This window comes from Solea senegalensis, linkage group LG1, assembly GCF_019176455.1.
Source record: "Solea senegalensis isolate Sse05_10M linkage group LG1, IFAPA_SoseM_1, whole genome shotgun sequence".
Lineage (NCBI taxonomy): Eukaryota > Metazoa > Chordata > Actinopteri > Pleuronectiformes > Soleidae > Solea > Solea senegalensis.
Window position 1 is genome coordinate 24,988,943 of NC_058021.1, and position 23,486 is coordinate 25,012,428.

Consider the following 23,486-nt stretch of genomic DNA (forward strand, 5'->3'; position numbering starts at 1 on the left):
CTCATTTCAACTGACTTGTGAAAAATACACAAAAAAATCCAAATTCTTTGACATATAGCAACTTTTTTTTTAACAGTAACGCAAATAGTTACTTTTCCTGGTAACGAGTTACTTTTATTATAGAGTAATTCAGTTACTAACTCAGTTACTTTTTGGAACAAGTAACTATAACTAATTACTTTTTTAAAGTAACGTTCCCAACACTGGTGGAGGATAAAGTGGTATGAGGTGAGTGAGTGAGTGACGTCCTCCAAATGAATTTAAGCAAGCAAAATTAACAACCAAGCAAAAATCTCTGCAGCAGAGGTATGGTGTGAATTTAGCAGGTACAAATAAACAAAGCAGGCACATTTAAAAACAAAGGAGAGCGATCAGACAAAACAGATTTAGAAAAAGGCCCTTGTCAAAACAGAAGTGCAGTCAAAAATCCCACAGGAAAAGTGTTTTTTTAAAAACCAAAAAACAAGTCAAGTTTCTTTGGTTCCCATGCTATGGAACATGTTTGATGAAACAATAAATCAAGCTTTTTTTGGGGGGCGTCCTTAACCTTCAATAATCCTTTGATAATTGAACTAATTTCTTCTCAGTAGTAACACAGAACAAAGAGAACAAAGAGAAGCACTATTCAAAGACAACAAAGTATAAATTCCACTTTGTTAGTGAAAGCTGAAAACCTTACACTGTGTATGTAGCACAGTGAGAAATGTAGCCACAACACTTCATCTTGCTTATGCAGGCAGAGTCAGACTCAAGTCTCAGAGGAATGCAAAACGTCTCCCTCGACACTCACGTGTGCTGCTTCATTATTCCCAAACCCTTCAAGCGTGGATTTTGCTAACAGCAACCTTAGGCTTTATCTGGATAAAAATCGATCTACTCTTGATTACGCCACTGAAAATCGTGTCAACGCATGACAGCATCACACCCTCAATTTGCTCTAACAAGCAATAAGACGAGAATACGGGGCCCGACAAACCCCAAATGCTGCTGGCTTGCAAGTAAAAGCATGATGCAAAGCACACACATGGAAACGTACACACAGACACAGAAGAGGAAGACGCACACTGATCCAGAAATGTGAGCAGATAAACACATAAATCCCTGAGAGCTCTGTTACAGAGCGAAAGACACTTCAAACACAGGCTCATTAGACAGCCTGCAGAGAAAGGAGAGCGGAGGTTTTAATAGCTGTGGTCCTCAAAACACAGCACATGTTGCAAATACTGCTTTGCTCACATTAATGTCTGTATATAGATTTGGGTTAATACTTTCTCAAAGTTTCAGGGGTTACAGGTTCAATGTAAAACTTTTTACGAGGATATAGCTAAAGCAAGTAAAAGAGCGTCTCGCCCCATAGCTCTGTTACCTAAGTCACGGGGAGCTAGAAATATTTGAGTGCGGTAAAGTTTTGGAGGTAAAGTTATGGAAAAACGACCAAGTTTCAGAAAGGTTTCAGAAGTTTGCTTTTTAAAACATGCAAACCATATCAGACGGTGTTTATTTTAAATTGTGAAAAAGAAGTAGAAAACTGATTAAAACAGGCACAAAAATGCAGGTAAAAACTAGAATTTAAAAGCAGTTTTAAATTCAGTTTTGACTACATTAGCACCATGGTTCTCAGACTGAGGTACGTGTACCACCGGTGGCATGTGAATCAGAATCAGAAATAGTGTGTAGAAATAACAACAACAATTAGAATAAATGAAATAATAATAATTAGAGTCGCCTTATCTCTTGCTCCATCTTAATCCAATTTCACTATACCAGTGTCTGTGAGGAAGAGGAGGATGATGAGAGAACAAATTATCTTATTGGGAATAAATCTGCCTCCTGTGAAAAGTCCGCAGCTGACTGCAGTTTGAGAACCACAGTTTTGTTTGTTTTATTATTGTGACCCAATTCACAACATAAATCCAGGCAAGAGCAAACCATTTCATAGCCATTTCCAGGAGTTATACGATTGGTAACTTAATCAAATTGTATGCTTTAAAATTTAAAACACTCATATATCGTAAGTAATGGCAAAAAAAACAGCAACTCACCGATGACCCATCTGTGGGTCTCAACTCAGTCTCTGAGAATAACTGCTTTAAATAAAGGGAAATATTAAAAAAAAAAAAATCCGGAAACTAATTAATATATTCCTCATATTGAGGTTAGAGAATACACTGTGACAACACAAAAATACAGAGCAAAGTATGTAAACATATACCCAAAAGCCTTGTCGCCACATTTTCAATTAAAATATTTCCTCCTTCTCGATAAGTAGGCTTGCATCTGCTTCACTGCAAAGACGAGTTCTCTTTCTCTGAAAGCATTGTTTTCTTAACCCTAACCCACACTATTATTAGCTGGATCCATTGCTCTTTATCCATGCAGAAAGTGGGAGCTTGGAAGTGCAGAAATAGACTACTCAAGGTCTGTATACAGCATGTGTGCCGTGTTGTCTTTGTGACTTCATAGGTCACTGTCAAACGAGGCGTCTTCAGTCCACCTGACGACGTCCTTCCCATCCGCTCATCTCCCGTTGTCATGGGTTACCTTATGTACTTGTTGAATCTCTAGCTTGTGTGTTTGTATGTTAGTATGTCTGCTACTGTGAATGTGAGACATTTGGAGCACATTTTCAAAGTGAGCTTTTCATCTCATTGTGGCAGGTGACAGAAGAAAAAAAATAAAGGGGGTTAAAAGAAGACGAGCCGAGTCAAGAAATCAAGGTGAAATTAGATGAGAGTTAGATTTGGTGAGAGGAGAGAGGCTGCGCAGAGTATCAGTGTGTAGGATGCTATCACAAAAGAGAAATCTGAAGAGGATTAAGAGGCGAAATCAAAGGAACCAAGAGGAATAAAAGATTCTTGACTCGGTAACAAGGCCAAGTTATAAAACAATGGTTGCACTGCTCCGATTATAGCAATGACAATGATGCAGTCTAAACCTTATATCATAAACTGTAACCATAAACTTGCTGATGCGGTCCCATGTGGATATTATGGGCACACTGTTTATAGCTGCACAATAAGTTATGAGTCAGTGCTACAGTGGGTAAAATCAGGACAGAGAGCATGAGAAGGAAAAAATAAAAGATGTAAAATGAAAAGGGAAAGGTGGCACGCAGAGGGTATTTTGTTAATCATTGTAAAAAGTGGAGGAACGTAAAGAGAACAAAGACGATTCATATTTCACAATTAGATGATTTGGTGCATTATTTAACGAATACAACCTCAGCAGAAAACTACAACTACCAGCCAGCCCTTTGCTTTTAATGAGACTGGAGAATGACTTTCTTAGTTACTGCGCCACAAGAACACATCACAAAGCCCAACATGTTGCATTCTGCATGGTTTCAAACACCCTTGGTTATTCCTCCCCGTTCTCCTACTCCTTCAGTGTAGTGTCAGCAGCTGTTTTGTTATCCCATGCCCCTACTCAAGGCATCAATATTTACAGCTATATAAAATTTTGTTCACAGCCCTCACAGGAGCGGGGCGAAGGCCCTGCAGATACATGACTCTAGACAAAACATAACTTTGAACAGTAGAAATAGAAATTAGACTGTGCACCAACCATCACTTCTGGAACCACATGCACCCACTGGCCAAGGATTGATTCTCCTCCAAAGCCCCTCTTCTGCTCAACAACAAAACTTTCTTGAGACCAAGGACTGGATAGTTAGTCCATGCTTGTTTATTTCTCATTTTAACCTTGATATTTTAAAAGGTAGTGGAATCTTTCATTTTTGATGCTGTAGCTGTGCTGGAAATTGAGTGGATGGAGGTCATTCTCGGGGTTTTCATGGGTGAGGAAGGGGACAAAATCTTGTATTGCCATTATGAACATGAAAAGGACAGACTTAGGTACTCAGGTGCATACAGTGTATAAGAAACAGGGCAGTATTCAATAATAAATTCAACAAGTACTTAAGAAGAAATTATTTAAAACCTTCCATTTATATCAGAGCTTGACAAGGCTGTCACTGCGTGAGACTGGCAATGAACCAAAATGACTACCTCTTTTGCTGTCCTAGTTGCAGGGCAAACTGAAGCCAGTTTCCATCATGGTACAGTACAGTACAGTTTGGAACGTTAACGCCCTCAGTCAGGCTTGCACACAATGACATTGAACACAAAAACAATGGAGGACTGCTGGGTTTGTGGCTGTTTGTCTAAACAAGACGTCGCGCTTTGTATGAGAGTAGACCGTGGGCGTTGAAGAAACACCGGTCGCAAGAGAGAGATGCTTTTCTGTCACTCAATCAGCTGGCTGTTGTGGGTCTTGCTCCACCCCGTACTGTACCCTACCATTACTCTGGTACCCCAAGGGAAGGGTACCAAAGAATGGTAATGGTCGGGGCGGGTTATTTTGGTACTATTCTTAATGGAAATGCCAAAAAATATGTACCGCACAGTACTGAAGCGTTCCATGCGGAGGAAACACGGCTTTATTGGAGCATAACTAACAGTTACCACCAAAGGCAATCCAGTAATGGAACTCTCACGCTTGCTAAAATTGTAAGAGTTCCACATAATATAATCCTTTATTAGTCCCACAATGGGTGATATTGCTGTTGAATAGAAATAAACCTTTAAAATGTACCAGTGTTTGTAAAATATAAAAGTGCATCCTCAGGTTGTGGTTAAGGTAATTAATCAGCACCATTCACAGTACACACATTATAAATAACTATCATGTCTCAGAGAAAAGTAACAGCATGCACAATACAATGTTTGTATTTACCTGTGGAACAGATATAGTTGGATCAAGGCAATGTCACAATGTAAAAAAGAGATACAGTGCATTTCAAGCCTTGTTTACGGTATGAGGCCAAGATACAAAACGCACTGATTCCGTTGCATAAATTGTCTTACACTTGAGAACGACCATGACCTGAGATACTACTGCACATATTGCATCTTTTTAATGCTAATGACGTTTTTGAACAAGCTGAATTCCCAGTATATCAGGGAATACAAAACTAAAATTATGTTCATTCGTGTCAACTGGAATGTCTCGATAAATCAAGCCTCAAAGGAAACATGCAATTAGTAAACAAAATTACAAAATAATGTAAATGTAAAGCATTTAATCTCGTAAACACAAACACATACCTAAGAGAAATTCTGAGCCTATTTCCTTATTATGTTCTTATATATGAATTTTACCATCAAAAACATGGTTGAGTAATGTCACAGTAGTCATTAAAGGGTCACTTCAGCCAAAGAATTTACAGGGTTTTTTTTTTTTATAGGGACAGGAATTGGGATCGGTCAGTATCGGTATCGGTCCCGTCAAAATAATATATTAAAATTTTTAGATCCCTGCAACGCTCTGTCTTAATGACAATAAAAGTGATTTGATTTGATTTGATTTGATCACTGGTAAATATAAATCAGCAAAAGCATTTTAGCTGAGTAATGTTGAGAGACACAGTTGGATAATTATGTCCTTGACTCATGTGTCGCTGACAGCTTCATAATTCATAAATGTTCTTAAAAGGACTGTATCAGACTAATATCGATATCATAATTGGACATTAAGAAGTGGTATCGTCCCATCCCTATTTTACAAATTTGCAGAGATAAATGTGTTATTTGATCGTTATTCGACAGCGGATCTGAGATACATGTCTCATTCTGCTCTTTACTGTGTATGACTGCCCTTTAACATGATAGTTGCAGTGCTTTTTTAAAAGTGTCCCCTTGGCACCATTTAATGACATGCTAAAACATGTGTGAAGACAGAGTCAATCATTATGAAAGTAATGGGGCAGTGGGTTAAATAATTAGCTATGGGATACATTCTGCTCTTAAAACGACTGCTCATTTGTTCCTAGTACATGTTAAACGGTCTAAAAACCAACAATCTTCACATAAATCTCACGCACTCACTGTACCGTTCATTATATTGTGTGCAGTGTTGGCAAATTTCAATCACCACTGCTCTACAGTACACACCGAGACATTTCCTCTTGGGAATTCTCCAAGTGCGTCTTTGTCAAACACTCCACAATCATGAGCGCTGCGTTCTGTATCTCCTGTAAAGCTGTTTCCTTGGCAGCATGTGTCAGACAAATGTTTTGCCAGTGTAATCTCCAAATGCAATGTGATACTGAGCCACAGCTGAAATCAGATCAATAATATTTGAGGAAATATCTGTGATGTTTACATTTTAACTTTGGGGTTTTACCTTACGGTGCAAAGGCCGTAATGTTGAAGAGTATTAAAAAAAACAAGGGACAAGCACAACATCAATAATGTCCTCATATTGTAGTGTTTTTGTATGTGTGTGTATGTATATTATACATACACACACATACAAGTGTGTTTGTGTATACATACACACACACACAAATATATATATATATGCACACATCCACACTTATACAGTATATGTAACATGGATAGATAGATATATATACACATATATATACTTAATATTTTTGTAAAGGGACTATGTCTACAGGTAATACAATGGACTAACAATGCATTTTCAGCAACAAACTGGAGAAGCAGTAGCAGAGTTATAAAGCAGCTGCCTCAAAAAAGATATACTGTGGGACTTTGGAGGTTAAGTATCTTGCTCAAGAGCACAATGAGAGGTGCTGCTAGAAAAAGGAAGTATACTTCAAACTGTTCTCATGCCTACTCCAGCAATTTCTTGCCATGTCATTATATTACCTTGCTCATGGTCTTGTACCTATAAGTTATCTTTTGAGTGCAAGAACACATCACTTTGCTTAGATACGTTTGTTGACTCTACTGCTGGATAAATATGACATAGATAGTTAGCAGTTTGAAGATTGCAAGATTGAAGACGTAAGACAAGGGAGAGATGTCGCAGGTGCAGACTGGTTTGTTCATCTTTTATAATGCAGTTATGTGCATATACAACAGCTGCAATACCTGCTGAGCCATTTACAGCAGCACGTACGTACACAGTGACCTTCTTCATCAACTGTGTGGCCTTCACCCGACAATGACAAGTTTGATCCAGTCTTCTTAAACATGGTTTCACTGTGCTATATTAGACTGTTTTTGCAGGTGCATGGACTGAAAAAAAATATATGCTAAAAATAAAATGAAAAAGAAAAAAAAAAAAAGAACTCTACTGATAATGGATAGGGAAAACATACCAGAGGCTAAGATGAAAAGAAAAAAGTATTTCTACACAAAGATAATCCAATGTTTTCATATTAGCAGCAATGGCTGTACTTCCCATCTTTGTTTAGCGACTAAATAATGGTGGTTAATTCCTGCACTAAGCTTAATGGCAATCTCCCCATCAGTTGTTGAGAAACAAATATTTTTTAAATGTAAATAAAGCGAGGGTTAAAATCAAAGGGCATTTTTGCAGGAAATCATTGTGTTTGTACACATTCAAATCATGGCTGTCAACTAAAAGATTATCAATATATTTTATTTTGCATGCCACAAGCAAAGTAATGAAGTGGTTATGACTCAGTTGCTGACAAGATTTATCATTCTATACATCCTATTACGAGGCCTGTAACAATTTGGTTCGTATCACGATTTTCAGATCATTTGAGCAGAGGGAACACACTTTCTGTCTGTGCCATAAACGTGTGACCTGTGCATGTGGTAAATGTAAACATCTCTTTTCTTAAGAGAACCAAACACGCTGCATAGCAGAGCTGATTCAAGGAAGATGAGAATTCCTCTTCAGAAACACCATCATGTCCACATTGTCTGGTGAGAAACTTGTTCTCTGTGCTGCACACTGTATCATGTCCCCAGTGTCCCCCTCTCACTGGGAACAGATGTGTCTGCCGGGGCTAGAGCACACCGAGCAAATACTCACATCCCTCATTCTCGACCACCGCAAATGGGCGCATATGCAGTGCCATGAAAAGTCCAGTCCAAATTAGCCCGTAACTTCATGTGAAATACATTTAGCAGAGCAGACAGAGGTGGGAGCCAAAACATTTCGATATGCATTGCAGGCTTACCTATTACCTAAGCTTACAAATGCTTAACATCATCTATCTGCACATAATACTGCCAAATAATCCATATCACGTTGTTAAAATCTCAGCAGCAACCACATGCAAAACCTATGTAAATTCATCCTTAACAGCATAAGAGTCTCTTTGTATCCATGTGATGTCACATTTTAGTATAATTAACAAATGTGACATTACATTTTTAGTATAGTAGAAAAGCCAAAACAGATTCATTGATATTTTTAGGTTAAAAAAAAAGGTACCATTCTTCTTTTATGAGCATAAACATTGCCCAGGTAAAAAAAAAAAAAACAAGCACACATTAACATGCACACGCACGCACACACACAAACACACTCTATTAAGATGATTTCACAGGATCACCCATTACCACCTTTTGAAGTGTGTGAATTGCTAATGGTTTTGTATGCCATTCAGGGAGACTCTGGCCTGTCTGTCCATTAGCTGCCTGAGACATGGTGCTGACTAAACACAACACTTCCAGTGCCCTTGTCCTCTGCTCTCATCTCCCATGGTCCGGATCAAAAGAGCTCACCCGACTAATGTGTTTCTGGATTTCTGCGAGTATGAAGGAAAAAGGTGCACATGTGGTTGTCTGATTTCGTTGGAGCAATCATGTCCTATTTATTGCTGCAGTTGACATTATCATCACTCCTCATGTCAGCCTGTTCACTACTTAAGCATATCGTATTTTCACATTTACACAAACATTCTCTCATATTTGGAAACAGCAAGGCCATTACGGGACATCACACACCCACTCAATCATCATTTCCAACTCCTAATCATCACAAAGGAGATTCAAAGATACAAAATGCAATAAAGCCCACTTCAGCAGAAGCCTGATTCCTTCAGCCATCTCCACCTTAAACAAAACAAATGACTGTGTCAGACGGGGTGTGCTCCCATCATGGAAGAAGTACTGAACAAATCTTTTTAATTAACTGACTCTAACTAGTGACTTGTTAAGCAGTTGTTTTCGATGTACTGAGTCATTAGTATGTGTTGCGTATAAAATAAAGTCACGAAAATCATGAAAAAGAGCTTAAAACCGATTAATCGATTATCAGAATAGTTGTCGATTCATTTAGCAATCGATTAATAATCGATTCATCTATTAATTATTTCAGCTCTAGTGATAATGATGGTACTTTGCAAGCTCAGTGTTTTCTCAGGCGGTATAAAAAGTTAGCAAAGAATAAGCATTTCTAAGCTTTAACACCCCAGAAATCATGGACCAGTGGCTGCACAGCATCAGGTGGTAAGAGCAGTTTTAATGACAACAATATAATGACACAAAACAATAGGTTTGAAGAAACATTACCAACAAAGTAAGACAGGGGCTAAAAAGACGGGACTACACACAGTGATGCAGGAGCTGCACAAGCTTCACATGCTGCTAAAGTATCAGACCTTGCACTGAGCTTTTAGCGCAGCACTTTGCACTGTCATTCAAAGAAGGCCAAAGAGCATTCGCCTCTCCTCTGCTCTCACAGTTGATCAATAGTACACTTTCTACCTCCTTAGTAAAAAGCTAAAAGTTTGTCTGTGTGTAAAATGTGTGCTATGTGTGCTGTTGTGCATGTCACTAAAAATACATCACAGGCACTGCATGACAAACATACTGTAGGAGGCTATGTTTACATGCAAGCACACACTCATGACAGTCGCCCTCTCATTACCTGATGTCCACACAAGCAGCCACACTGCTGAAATTTGAGAGCATGGCAAGGTGCTGTCTGAGTAAATAAATCCATAAATCAGATTCAATGTTTCCACTGTGTGTGTGTGTGTATGTGTTCTCTGCCAATTACCCAGTCAGCATTTCTGTTTGTTCCAGACACAGATTAAAGGGATGAAACTGCTCTGTGATCAGCCATGATGAAATCCCCTCCATGTTTGTTGACCATCATCATTTCATCTCTAGACAACTAATACAGATGCCAGCAGACAGGATGAGCCTCTATTAAATAATAGCAGGTTTTATTTTGTAAAAACTGGGAATACGTACAGTGTAATATAAATTAAAAACAGGTTTATGAATCAAGGTTAATAATACATATTCCATACACTACAGTTTGCCTGTTTGCCATGTTCTGAATTTCACAACTATGAGATAACAAAGGCCCCATCACCTTTAGTCAACAATAATCCAAATCACAGATAAAGGAAGAGACCTGACCACTTTAAAACCAGAAAAAGTATGAAATCGATCGTGAATCTCCTCGCTTATATTTTTAATCTGCAGGTTTAGAGTGATCTTCGATAAATGTATTAGCCGTACAAAGCAGAACTTTGTCCAACTAACAACCTTTAGTCAAGAGAAAATGACTCACCGAAAACGGCATGAAATAATCGGACAGATAGGAGATGAGCAAATCCAGGGCTCCAGAGATTTTGACAGCTCACTCAATGGTTCATGTTTCAAATGCAGAACATTTGAAACCAAACAATGTCGAACCGTAGATCAGTTAAAAAGACTTAAAAATCCTGAAAACATGCATTAATCGGCAACATTTAACGCATACATTTCGGAAATCCCAATATTTAATCTGGCGTATTTAGTAACAGCACTGCTGAAAACAGGCGATTGCGAGCCAAATCACAACCCCTTCTGATTCTGATTCTATGGTTCAGCAGACTGAAAAGAACTGCTTTGCCCTACACTTTGTGTGTCAAGTATAAAACGACATCACTGTGATTTCATGCAACCATGGTATGATGACCCGGCCCAGTAGTCGCCCGTCAAGCACAGGGCAGTGCTTGAACTGTATAATGGAAAAGCACCATAAGTCTATTTAGGTGATTCCCAAATATTCCATTATTGGTCGATACTTTGGAAAGGCTGAGACATATGCTGAGAATTTGATGTAAGTAATAATGAACAGTTAAACGGGGAAATAATGAAACTCCAAATGAATGAAGGGATGACCTAACTCATTGTAACACTGTCCTGCCATCTTTCATACTGTCTTTGTCGCCTTTTCAGCAAATTTAGCTCATTGTTAATATGCCGACTGTGTGAAGCAAGCATATATTAATTAAAATTTGACCTTTGGTCAAAGGTCAGGATTAACCCAAATTACTGTTGGAGAGCATATTAACAGACTTAATTGCTTGTAGGAGGAGGGGAGGTATACATTTCCAATAAAGAAACATGTATCCTAAAATGACCTTTCACAAACTTAAATAGTCAGAGTAACATGGTGCCTCGTCTCTGCTATACATGGAAAAGACCCACTGACACAGATATGACATCAAATCTCCCTCGTGTATTCCACAGGTACAACTGAAACTAAAAGGAGATGGAGCTTCTGCAGTTTCCATTTGAAGGATGGCTGGTGTTACAGATGAGGCAAAACATTTGTTCATGTGAATTTAAAAAAATGTAAACTACTCCCCACCATTATCTTGAAAAAAACGAACCTTCAAACTAAATCTTAACATTCAAACCCTAAAAACGTCAAGATAGCCTCGCTCTGCAAGGTCTACAGTTCTACTCCTTAAACTCCAGTTTGCCGATTAAGTTGCATTACATTTCTTCAATTTATTACTTCCACAGACACATGCATGGTCTACAGTGGGATGTGATCAACCGAAGCCGTGCAAACATTCAGGGCATGCACAAATGGCTTCACTAAACTAAAATGGATACACACACGTACCAAGGGAGTGGCTGGCAATAGTAACTTCTCATTCTGCCTCTGTATTTGTCTTCTACAGAGTCTTAAGACCAAAAGGAGGACTGTTTCTTCAATGGAAGTCACCCTAAGATTAATTCACTTAATCTTGGCCTGTAAATTGGCTATTCAAGCAGCTTAAGAAACAAATTGAATGCAAAGGCAGAGCGTAATAACAACATTTGTCTTAGCTGTGGCACAATGCCCTTTTCCACAGCTTTCTTCCACACCAGTCAACAGCTAGATCCATTTTGACAGAGGTGGACTTCCACACATGCATGTACTGTACGTGCAAGGATGAACCAGACTTGTGCAAGTCCACAATTCTCTTCCTGATATCTTGGCTGATTTCTTTTGATTTTCCCATGATGTTACACAAAGAAGCAGTGTGTTTCAGGTGAGCCTTAAAATACATCCACAAGTGTGTCTCTAATTAACTCAAATGTTGTCAATCAGAAGCTTCCAAAGACATGACATCTTCATTTGGGTATTCCCAAATTGTTTAAAGACATAATAATCTTAGTGTATGTAAAACTTCTGACTTTCCATAATTTTGGTAATCCTAACGGACCTAAAACAGGAAAAGTGATTGTCTGATTTAATGTCAGACAGTGAGAAAAAAAGCATATGTGTCTTTTTATATAGTGTATGTAAACGTCTGGTTTCGACTGTATACAGTCTTAGAAACACACTCATGTGGAGTAAAGAGTCGTGGAAGACACAGACATCGTGTTACTCCACACCAATGATGTGTGTGGTGGTGGGGGGTGAACAGATGTTGAGCTCTAGTTTTGAATGTGTAATCCCTAGATTCATCATGTTACCCATCAGGCATGAGCAGATCAAAGGGTTAACATTGTGGAATATAGGTTAAACTCAAAGAGGGAGTTGAGCAAAGTCAACAGTTTAATTTTCTGCTAACAATACCCTCAATGCATCTCTGTAGAATTCAAGAAATGCAGCCTTTTGCTGCTTGATCACTCCTGGCTAATGACTTAGTAATGTATGCTGCTTACTTTTACATGAGCAATAACTAATTATTTAATGCAATTATAGCTCAAAGACTCATTAAATCCCTGTACCCCCTATGTGATGTACTCACTATATATAAATAATGTATGTATGATTAACCAGTGGTTTCCAGTGACTCACTTGGGCAACCAGCGATAGCCTTAGAAAACACCTCCCATGCCGTGTTTGACATTTATAATGCGCAAGTTCTGTTGATATCTCATATCGCACAACATCACAAAGAGTGTGGACCAGTGGGCATGAAGGACAGCATCACGTTTCACAATATGGCCCGATAACATCTCATATACGACATATGATTCGGTGTGCATATTTTGTGAATGGCTTGTGTGCTACATTTTCTTTCTTTTTGTCATTTTAAGCAAACACAAGGAAGAAAATATATACGACAAAAAAGAAAAGAAAAAGAAAGTGCTGTGAGGAGAAATGCTTGAAAAGATGCTCAAGATTAGTTTACGGCTTCCATATGGCGAGCAGAACCCACACACACATCGAGTGCAACTCAAACTGCTGTGCACCCAGTCACCAAACAAGGACTGAGTGGCTGATTTTGAGTGGCTGTGCTTTATAACAGCCGAGAGCCACACGTTGTGATATATATACAAAGGCAACAATATGCCAGTGCAATTAAAACATGCTGTAAATATCCAATAAATTCTATAGATGTCACCAATGGCCATTAGAGCAAACAATGATGAACGTTGGAAAGCCTTAGTATTGGTATGGATTTTCAGTCACCTGAAACATGAATGAAACATGTGCACTTATTTGTGGTTTCACAGCACTTCTGAATGTGGCTGACAAAGAAAATAAAAGGGGAAGAATAGCTGCTGAATGAATGTGCTTGCCCACCACTGGATTCAGTCCCTGAACATGATTGGAAGCATTTCTGGGTGAGATGCCAGTGAGGGATCACGTCTGTATTGTTTGTTCTTCAGTTGCTTGACTCCAAAGTAGTTTTTTTTTTTTGCACTGATAACTTCTCTAGCATTGGATGTGGTTCAAGGCTTTATAACTGAATTAGTTGGTGTGTTGAAACATTCTCTCTGGAAAAAGGTGCAAATTTTGACACTGCTGTTATGACACTGATACTATGACACTGAGTAATGCTCATGTTCACTCACCGTACACTACATTTAACTGCTGTTTCTTGAACTTCCTTAACCCTTAAAACTAACTTATTGTTCCCTTTATGAGACAAGTAAAAAGTAGAGGTCGACCGATTAATTGTTTAGCCGATTAATCAGCTCTGACAGGACATTTCACAACCTATCAGCATCAGCAGACCCTGGATCCGATAGTGGCTGACGGCTGCTCTGCCTCGTTCATCATGTGGATACACAGCTCACCGCTCTACATGGAGGCTCCTGGTTGCTCCTGGCTAGTATCATGCCTTGCACAAAAACAGCAACATTTGCTCATTAAAAAACCCCTTATGTGATAAAAATATGTGATTAATAACAAAACAACTGCTTAAAGACTCAGTAAAACAGCACTAGAACACAATCGGTACTTATGACGTAAGTTGGCTATTCCACACAATGACTCTTTCAGATCCAACACCGGTTTGTTTTCCTCAAACTAACTTCACTGCTGTCTTTAAGAGGGAAAGAAAAGCCATATGTGCTCCAGCCAAACCTACACAACAGACTTTAAGTTACATTTACTGTATGGATCAGACATGATCTTGTTTGCAAATCTTCATTCCAAGAAAACAAACAAGCCTCAAACTATGAACGCTAGTGTGCGTAATAAGGTCCACAGCCTGTTAACCTTAAGCTACAAGATGCATTCAACAACCCTCAGAGATTTCAATATTCCTGCAAACACATTTGAAGCCCACTAACTAAACCTGTTTATATACTGACATTCTGTCACATACCTCGGCATCGTAAACCCACTGGCGACGCATTTAGATGCTCTATTATCTTGATAAATTACTACAGCAAAAGGATATACAAACACAATGTTTTACTCTATTCTGTACAAGGACTAAAGAAGAAAAACACATTTTTACAGGTAAGCACCAGTCTCAAGAATTCAAGCCTGAGCTGGAGATTTCAGTTGGCTTTGCAGAGCTAGGCCTTTAAAGGTCAGGTTACAGCTCAGCATGAACTCAGGTTAGCAGAGTCTCATCTTCTATATGCCGGGTTACAACCTTCCTTATCAAATAATAATAATATTAATAATAGAATCAAGTTTATTGCACATATTTCTGCTTCCCCCAGATTCATTGTGTTCACACTGCTCCTACTGATTCCAGAGAGATAGTTTCAATCATAATAATAATAATAATGAGGAAAATAAGCGAAGTTTATTCGCACTAACTGAAAATGCAACTTGAAAAGCAAAGTATTAGGTGACAGCATGGACCATTTTCTGACTAATGCAACAGCTGCACGATTATAATAACAGTAATATTGAATGACAAGGTATCAGAGGAAATTCCTCTCGCCTGACCATCTTTGCCTCTGCTGTCTCTCCTCATCTTTCTCTTATTTCTGATAAAATATCGCCTCTTCTCTTCCACCCTCTCCTTGTCGGAGACCCTTGTTGAACAAGTTAGACAGATTCTGTCAGGTTCTAATGTGAACACATTCCACTCAAATACCTTTCAGGTCCTACATGCCTGCAAGGACACTCCTAAATGTAATACATTCTCTACCCCTCTTACCCTTACCTTAAACATTACAAACAAACGCCTATCCCACCCAGTATTCTAACTATAATGTGAAAGTAATTTCAACTCTAGCCCTTAAAATATCCTTTGAGGTTGTAAGGAGTGACCAAAATGAACCCAAAGATGGTTTTGAGGCTAAATGTGCCCTAACAATCACAGAAACACAGACACTAGGGGTGGGAATCACAGGGTATTTCACGATACGATAAGATATAATAAGATAAGAGATACCAATAATATCCTGATATAACGGTTCTGTGAGAATCACTATATTGCAAGACAATCATATAACGATACATCACAATATCTGTCGAACTGAAGACATCCGTGGAAAGTTGAAAGAGCAGGATTTCTCTCTTTATTAACAACATAGAGAACAAAGTGCATAAGGTCTATGTCTTGAATGTGGACGGGGCATCTCTTAACGACTAGAAGTGGCGACGCTACTCGAAATTTGAGAAGGACGGCAATATATCACCGAATCGATATATTGACCCACCCCTTACAAACACACAGTCGGTGTGTGTGTTCATATGTGGTTTAAGAGAGCTGCATGGTGTGGGCCTCTGTAAATGTGTGCGTGTGTTGCATTACTGACATTACTAAGGGAATTACGCTGCGTGTCTTGTCAGTGTACGTTTGTTTCACTGTGGCCTTGCTCCCAAGATGAAACATAGCATCACAGTAGTGTTCACTTAGAAGAGAGATATTTCAATTCTTCAAGGAGACTGATACAGGGAATAGTTTGAAACCAAAAAAGAACAGTCATGGTCACTATGACAACGCATTTCTTACCATTAGATGTTTGCTATGTCTGCAAGCTTACCTTAATGAGAAAAAAAGCAAAACACCTTTTTTATTGTATCTGAGAGAATGGATATTTCAGCAACTATATAGTGGGGAGAATAATACTTTGATTCCCTGCTGAATTCTTACAAAGAAATTCACCGTCCATCATTTTCATGGTAGGTTTATTTCAACAGAGAGAGACAGAATATAAATAATGTAATCCAAAAAAAAACTTTTAAAATAACTTAAAACTTAATATAAGTACTTGATCCCCAACTAACCAACAATAATTCTGACCCACACAAACTGGTTATGTGCCCATGAGGCACACAAATTAGTCCTGTCTCTTTTAAGAAAGTGCTCCTAATCTCAATTTGTGGTGTGTATAAAAGACATCTGTCACAGAATCAATCTCTTCCATTCAAACCTCTCCACCACTATGGGCAAGACCAAAGGCTGTCAAGGGACATCAGGGTCGAGACTGTAGAACTGCACAAGGCTGGAATGGGCTGCAAGACCATCAGCAAGAAGCTTGGTGCGAAAGAGACCACTGTTGGCAAGATAAAGGTTAATCACCCTCGCTCTGGAGCTCCATTCAAGATCTCACCTAAGGAGGATTCTGAGAGAGGTGAGGGATCAGGCCAGAATTACACAGAAAGGAGCTTGTTAATAATCTCAAGGGAGCTGGGGCCACAGTCCCGAAGAAATCCATTGGTAACACAGTTCGCCATAATGGATTGACATCCTGCAGTGACCGTAAGATCCCCCTGCTAATGAAGGCACATGTACAGGCCCATCTGAAGTTTGTCAGTGAACACCTGAATGATTCAGAGAAGGCTTGGGAGAATGTGATGCGGTCAGACGAGACCAAAATTCAGCACAGGGGCATCAACTTTACTGTTTGGAGGCAGAGAAATGCTGAATATGATCGCAAGAACACTATTCCCACTGTCAAACATGGAGATGGGTGCATTATGCTTTGGTGCTGTTTCTCCTGAGGGACCATGTACCGTAGAATCTTAGATGAGATCTTCCTGGCCTCAGGAATAACACTGAAGATGGGTCATGGATGGGTCTTCCAGCATGGCAATGACCCAAAAATACAGCCAAGGCAACAGTGGCTCAAGAAGAAGCACATTAAGGTCCTCGAGTAGCCTAGCCAGTCTCCGGACCCTTAGATCCCATAGAACATATGTGGAGGGAGCTGAAACTTCGAGTTACCAAGTCTCAAAACCTTCAGGGTTTGCAGAGTATCTGAAAAGAGGAGTGGACCAAAATTCCTTGTGAGATGTGAACAAACCTGGTGAACATCCACAGGAAACCTCTGATCATGGTCAAGTATGTATGCACTGACAGGGCAAAAAGAAAGTGGCGATTTTAGTGTAGATGTGTGTGTCTCCAGCCGTGATCCACGACAGTCTGGTTGTTTTACAGACACAAACACACTCAAAGTAAATGCTGCTCTGGTAGTTTGCATGAGCATTCAAGCAGATGCATCAGCACTCCCTTGAAAAGTGGCTAGCAGGGTCTTATTTCTTAGCATATTTGTAATCAGGCGTGAGAGAAAAGGGGACAGATTGAGAGCAGAGAGATAGGGCGGATGAAAAAAAAAAAAGAGTAGAGAAGAAAGTACAAGAAAGGAGGAAAGTGATTATGGACCGATAATAAAACCACTGAGGAGAGCTGGGAAGGGATAGAAAGAATTAGAGATGCTTAGGCACAAGAGAAGGGGAAGGAGGCGAGAGGTATAAAAACTGAATGTAATGATTAGAGGAAGACTAGGGGAACCATTGGACTACTGGGGGAGGAGAAGGAATGAGAGAGAAAATCACCAGGGGTGATTAGGAATACGACAGATGAAAGAAAGCATGCAAGGAGCGTAGGTTTCCTTTTGATTGGAGTTTTTTTTTTTGTTGTTAAGGAGTAAAAAGACAAGAGCAACGAAAAGCTACAAGAGAATAAAATAAAGAGACTCAGGCACAGTTATGGAAAACTAGAGAGGCAGGAAGTGATTCGGACATGAACTCGGCGGCGGAAGAGTGAAATTGCAGTGCAATTAAGAACTACATCTTGTTTTCACACTCTGACTCACTGTCTCAGTGGATGATAAATCCACTAATGTGGACACACACACACACACACACACACACACACACATGCCCTAAACACAAATGAGCACATACACAAAAGCACAGGGGCCAAGCAAAGCTAAACACCACTGAGCTGATCTAATCTGAGCCAAACCAGTTTGCTTCCTCCAGCCACAATCCTATTATTACCACCTCCTGATGGGAGCCATCACACACACACACACACACACACACACACACACACAGACACACACAAAAAATAATAAGATCTATGACTGCTTCCGTGTCACCTAAAGACATCTGTGTTGGCAACGAGATGTGACTAAATATCTTAATTTTGCTTAATGTGGTATATAATTAATAATATTAAAGAACAGGAAACCATGACTTGCCCTGCGTGGCCCTGGAGGTGCAACCAGATTGATGTCTATGTCAAATGGCCTGACATAGTTAATGAGATGAGAAAAGGGTAATCTGATTCTATAACAGACAGGCTCCGGGGGCATCCCATTTATCCACCCACAGTGTCACTGAGACTTACAGACACGTTCCTTACTACATGCGAAAGGAAAGGCTTTGCATTTTTAACATTCTCTGCACCGGCGTGGAAAAAGTGAGCGCTTAACAGTAATGGTGCAAAAGCAAAACTGAAGAGTTCAAGGTAGATTAAAAGCAGATTCATCGCTCCCGCGTCCACCACTGAGGTCGACGCATGATGTGAATGTCGCAATGGTGCGTACGCTCCAGGAAAGACAACGCTGTGAATGAGATGTAAATGTGAACCCATATATGGCACGCCAGATTAACGCAGACCCTCATTTATGGCTGAACGATGAAGGGAACTGTTATTTTTCTGACAGACATTGCAATTGTGGTTTGATTTGAGATGTTTTTAGTCAGTAAGTTCAGTTCAAGAGTTGAAATGTGTCGGAGCGTGTTACCATGAGAAAATCAAAATATAAATTTCTCTACAATCCTACAGTGAGGATAAGAATAAAGATATAAATTGTTTCCCACATGCATGTTGGTACATTCTTTTAGACGGAACAAGGGCCAGCAAATAAAGATTCTTTTCATAATCGCTCAACTATTTTCTCAAATATTTGTTTAGTCTGTAACACGTCAAAAAATCTGGAAATGATATGTCTGATGATTAATTTAATAATCAATTAACTGAATAATCGTTGCAGCTCTAGAACAATCTAAATCAAACATAAAAAAAATCTATAAATTAACTGTAGTCTTTGTAATTTGTTAATTGTGTTGTTTCAAACAATCTTGATTTGAAATTGACAAGTTTAATTGTTCAGCCCAGCTCTCATTATAGTGGAACGTGATGGCACATGGAAATATATGAAGAGGCATGAAAGCAATTATATATAATTTAATGTTATAAAAATTTAAAACAACAATACTGTAACTTCTGTACCAGACAGTCATTATAAAACATGCTCCCACTCCTACAGCCCTGTCTCATATGTTCTGCATGGGTGAAACATCTTAATCAGGAAAGCATGTTTATTTTTAATTGCAAATGATAAAAAAAGATTAAAAGTTAAGTCCCAGTGATTATGAGACAACAACATTTGCAAATTCACATATTGTTCATTGACAATTAGAATGTTTACAGCTCAAGAACAAGGACAAATGCGGTCTACGCTTATTCAGCTGCGTGAGCATCTGTGGTTGTGTATATACAACTTAGTGCTAAGAAGATGTTTTATGTTCTAACGCCCTAACATACATCCATACATACACTTTAGTGTACTCCTTTAATTTCATTGGCACAAGCAAGATCTTAAGAAATCATCACTGTGTTAGCCATTTATGGAGCTGCCACAGACGCTTCGGGCCAAATTTGTGTAGGATTCATTGTAAGATTGTGAAATCTTACAATGTATGATACTGTACAAGAAAACGCAAGTGCACAGAAATAACCCACATGGATAAAACACACATATAGACTTATATTTCTCTTCACTGCTCTCGTTCTCCCCCTCTTTACATTGCGACATACCTCAGCATTTTCACTGTGCACATGGGAGACCGAACCTTGTCGGTAGGTCAACCAGTCCATTGACTTTAAGTGTGTGAGTGTGTCTGCGGTGGTAGGATGGAAATGTTAATCTTTTTTAGTCCGCGCCTCAGACCATTGGTCACAATGACATTGTCGGATCCCCCCCGAGTGTCTCACGTCTAGTCACCGAGGAGGGGTAAAGTCAGCACGGCTGGTCCAATTCAACATCCCATTTATGAATGTCTCACACACACAGCATCACCTGTACAAATTATGTATAGCTTTTCCTTTTCCCTGACATCACACCCTTGAGTATCTGTACAGATAACAGCCCTGTATAGTTGTTTTACATCTTTTAAAACTACTAAGCCGTTAACAACTCATTTGTTTTCATGCATTTACCATCACGCCATAACCAGCCGTTTCAAAAACATAATGGTCTAAATGTCAAACAAATATCCTGCTCCAATTAGGAAGAGATATCCAAATAGCCCGTGCTTTATGATGCATTTATGTGAAATATGGGGTTTGGTCATAGATTTTACTCTTCTTTTTATTTTTCCTGACTTACGATCCAGTGATTTTGCCCAGTTAGACATATATACCAATTCGGAGTATATCTTACTGGCTCATCCCTAGTACAAATCATACTGAGCCTTGGCCACACACAGATAATCCCTCTCTCTCACTCTCTTGAAATAATGCAAGACGTATTAAATTTCTAAAGAAACTGACATATTTTTTTCCCATTCTTATTGGTGAAAATACAGTATATGACATAAAGGGAAATTTAAGACACAGCCTATCAGTTTACAGTGACCTTTTACTGATTATTTCTGCTTCCTGCTTTAAAATTTTCCCATATTTTTCCCATGAAATTTATGAAAGAACATCATTTAGATAGACTTTTCCGGCTTACAACAGGTCCATAGGCTACAGCTTAAATTTAATGCATTACTAGTCTTTAAATCAGCCTTGTTCCAGCCCCCAGCGGAACTGTCTTTTAACAAGACACTGAATGTCTTCTTGCTCCAGGGACGCTGTGGCTGACCCAGTCATTTCTGCCAATTGAAGGGTGCGAGACGACTAATGATTTCCATAAAAGAATCAATAGCGTTTTATAAATAGTTTCACCACCATGACACCTATTGGCTGTGAGGTCGCTCCACTGAGCAACCGCTTTGGAAGACGAGAGAGGGGAGGGAAAAAAAAGGAAAAGACGTGATGTTTTATCTCCCCTTACTTTCCCTGTCACACACTGGCTTCACGCGCACGGCGCATCACACAAGCGCGTGCGTGCGCGCACAGACGGGGCCCCGAGTGTCTCATCGCTGTTGTCCGTCCTGCGGGATGATTAATGAGGCGCGTCCCCGGACACGTTCATGAAGCCCCGGCGATCACCGGTGGGAATCAGTCACACTGAACCTTCAGTCAACGTCAGCGAGATCGTTATGACGCCAAAGTGAGTGTGTGGATGAAAGTATACAACCGAGAGGGATCAAAAGTGGCACATTTAATAGCACATTAAGCCTGGAAACGGCCAGTTACTTACTTGTGGGGGAAACCGCGCGAGAAAGAAATGAACAGACCATGACTTGGATTTGATAATAAATAAATAAATAAACAAATCACTAAGTGAGAATGGTTGTAGCAGGACAATAAAACAAGAAGCAACGTGTAAATAAATACTAAAATTACAAGTTGATGTGCCACACAGGGCAAAAGAGTGGAGATTTAAACCACCACAATAAAAACAAAAAAAGTTGGCTGAAGTTTTCTGCACGTGGGGACTTATTAAAAATCAATTAGCGTCCAACAACTTACATCAGACTGTACAAGACACGAGGATTTAAAAAAGGAGCCTAAAACGAATCTTTAATTTGATTGTGAAGCCCCATTAATTATGCCACAACTCCCTCCTGGATATTTGGAGATTCAACAAAACAACTGTGCCTTCATTTGCATTTTCTGAAAACATTATCCCAAGCTTTTATCAAAAAATAAATAAAAATAAATAAATAAATAAACATCCCCGATTGCATGAATTAGCATCACATTAGTAAAGATATGTTTTCTTAAAACTCTTCCCTTGGGATTCAGGCAGCACGAGCACAGCAGCAGCCTACTTAGATGTTCACAATAACGCAAACACACCCGTGATGAAAATCACCCACCGGGCACAAAAAATGAAAGACCCGGGCTCTGGCATCAGTTTACAGGAGACGCATTCGGGTCGACACGTGTAAACTCGGAAGATAAACCCGTTCTCTCTCGGGCTCCTCTTCGCCAGCTGGCATCACCGTGGGGGGAATAAACCTGCAGCCCCGCCACTTACTGCCATCCACGCACCCAAGAAGACACGCAGACGCGCTTTGCTTCCCCCCCTTCCAAGTCTCACCCCCGGCACCTCCACATATGAAACACAATAAACAACAACTTACCGGTTGTTGGCAAAGCTCCGCGCACATCGTTGACAAGGCAGAAAATCCACAAAGCGACCGGCAATAACAACGTCATTCCCTGCGCAGGACGGAGCCGCTGCATATTCACGGCCGGTGTGGACGCAGCAGGGACGGGAGAGGGGAGAGGAAACACTCAGGGCGAGAAAAAAACCTGCGGGGTGGTGGTGCTGATTCAAGTCGCTCCGCCAGACTCGCCTCGCAGTTGAGAAGTGGCTGAGAGGAGAGACAGCGACTACACTGACTCTCTCTCTCTCTCTCTCTCTCTCTCTCTCCCTCACACACACACTCCCTCCCTCCCTCCCTCCCTTTCTCCCTCTCTCTCTCTCCTCCTCTCTCTCCTGTATCTCCTTATGTATGTCTCTCTGACTCTGTCCCTCTCTGATAAAGAGATGATGTAAGAATCCTTTTGCCTCCTTTAAGGGATTCACTAGTAAAACAACAACAAAAACAATAACAACAAAGATGCTTCCACATGCACAAGGTGAGAAAAGTGTGTTGATACAGTGGAGATTCCTAGTTCATGGAGGTTTCACAGCTCAAACCCACTGAACCGATTCTTCTCCTCCACTGTCTCTTTCTCGCTGTGTGTGAATGTATATCAATTTCTCACAGCCATACAGTGCCCCCTCCTCCTCTAAGAGGTGGTTGCCTTGTACTCTTCTCCTTTCCTTACAAGGAAAGCTCTTATCCTGTAGCCGCATAATAATCTTCATTTAATGTCTCTCTTGTGTTTCAACCTCCACAGGATTTTTTTGTTT

At 39.8% G+C, this 23,486-nt stretch overlaps 1 protein-coding gene across 2 annotated transcripts in view; it reads right to left on the reverse strand.

Annotated features, from left to right (window-relative positions):
- The window catches only part of cntnap2a (contactin associated protein 2a), a 315,409-nt gene extending 292,467 nt beyond the window's left edge, over window positions 1–22,942 (reverse strand). For both annotated transcript variants that reach the window (XM_044036945.1, XM_044036937.1), the window contains exon 1: window positions 22,708–22,942. In XM_044036945.1, the coding sequence (XP_043892880.1) occupies window positions 22,708–22,810 (103 nt within the window). In that variant the 5' untranslated portion in view covers window positions 22,811–22,942. The remainder of the gene's footprint in view (window positions 1–22,707) is intronic.
- Between the last annotated feature and the right edge of the window lie 544 nt (window positions 22,943–23,486).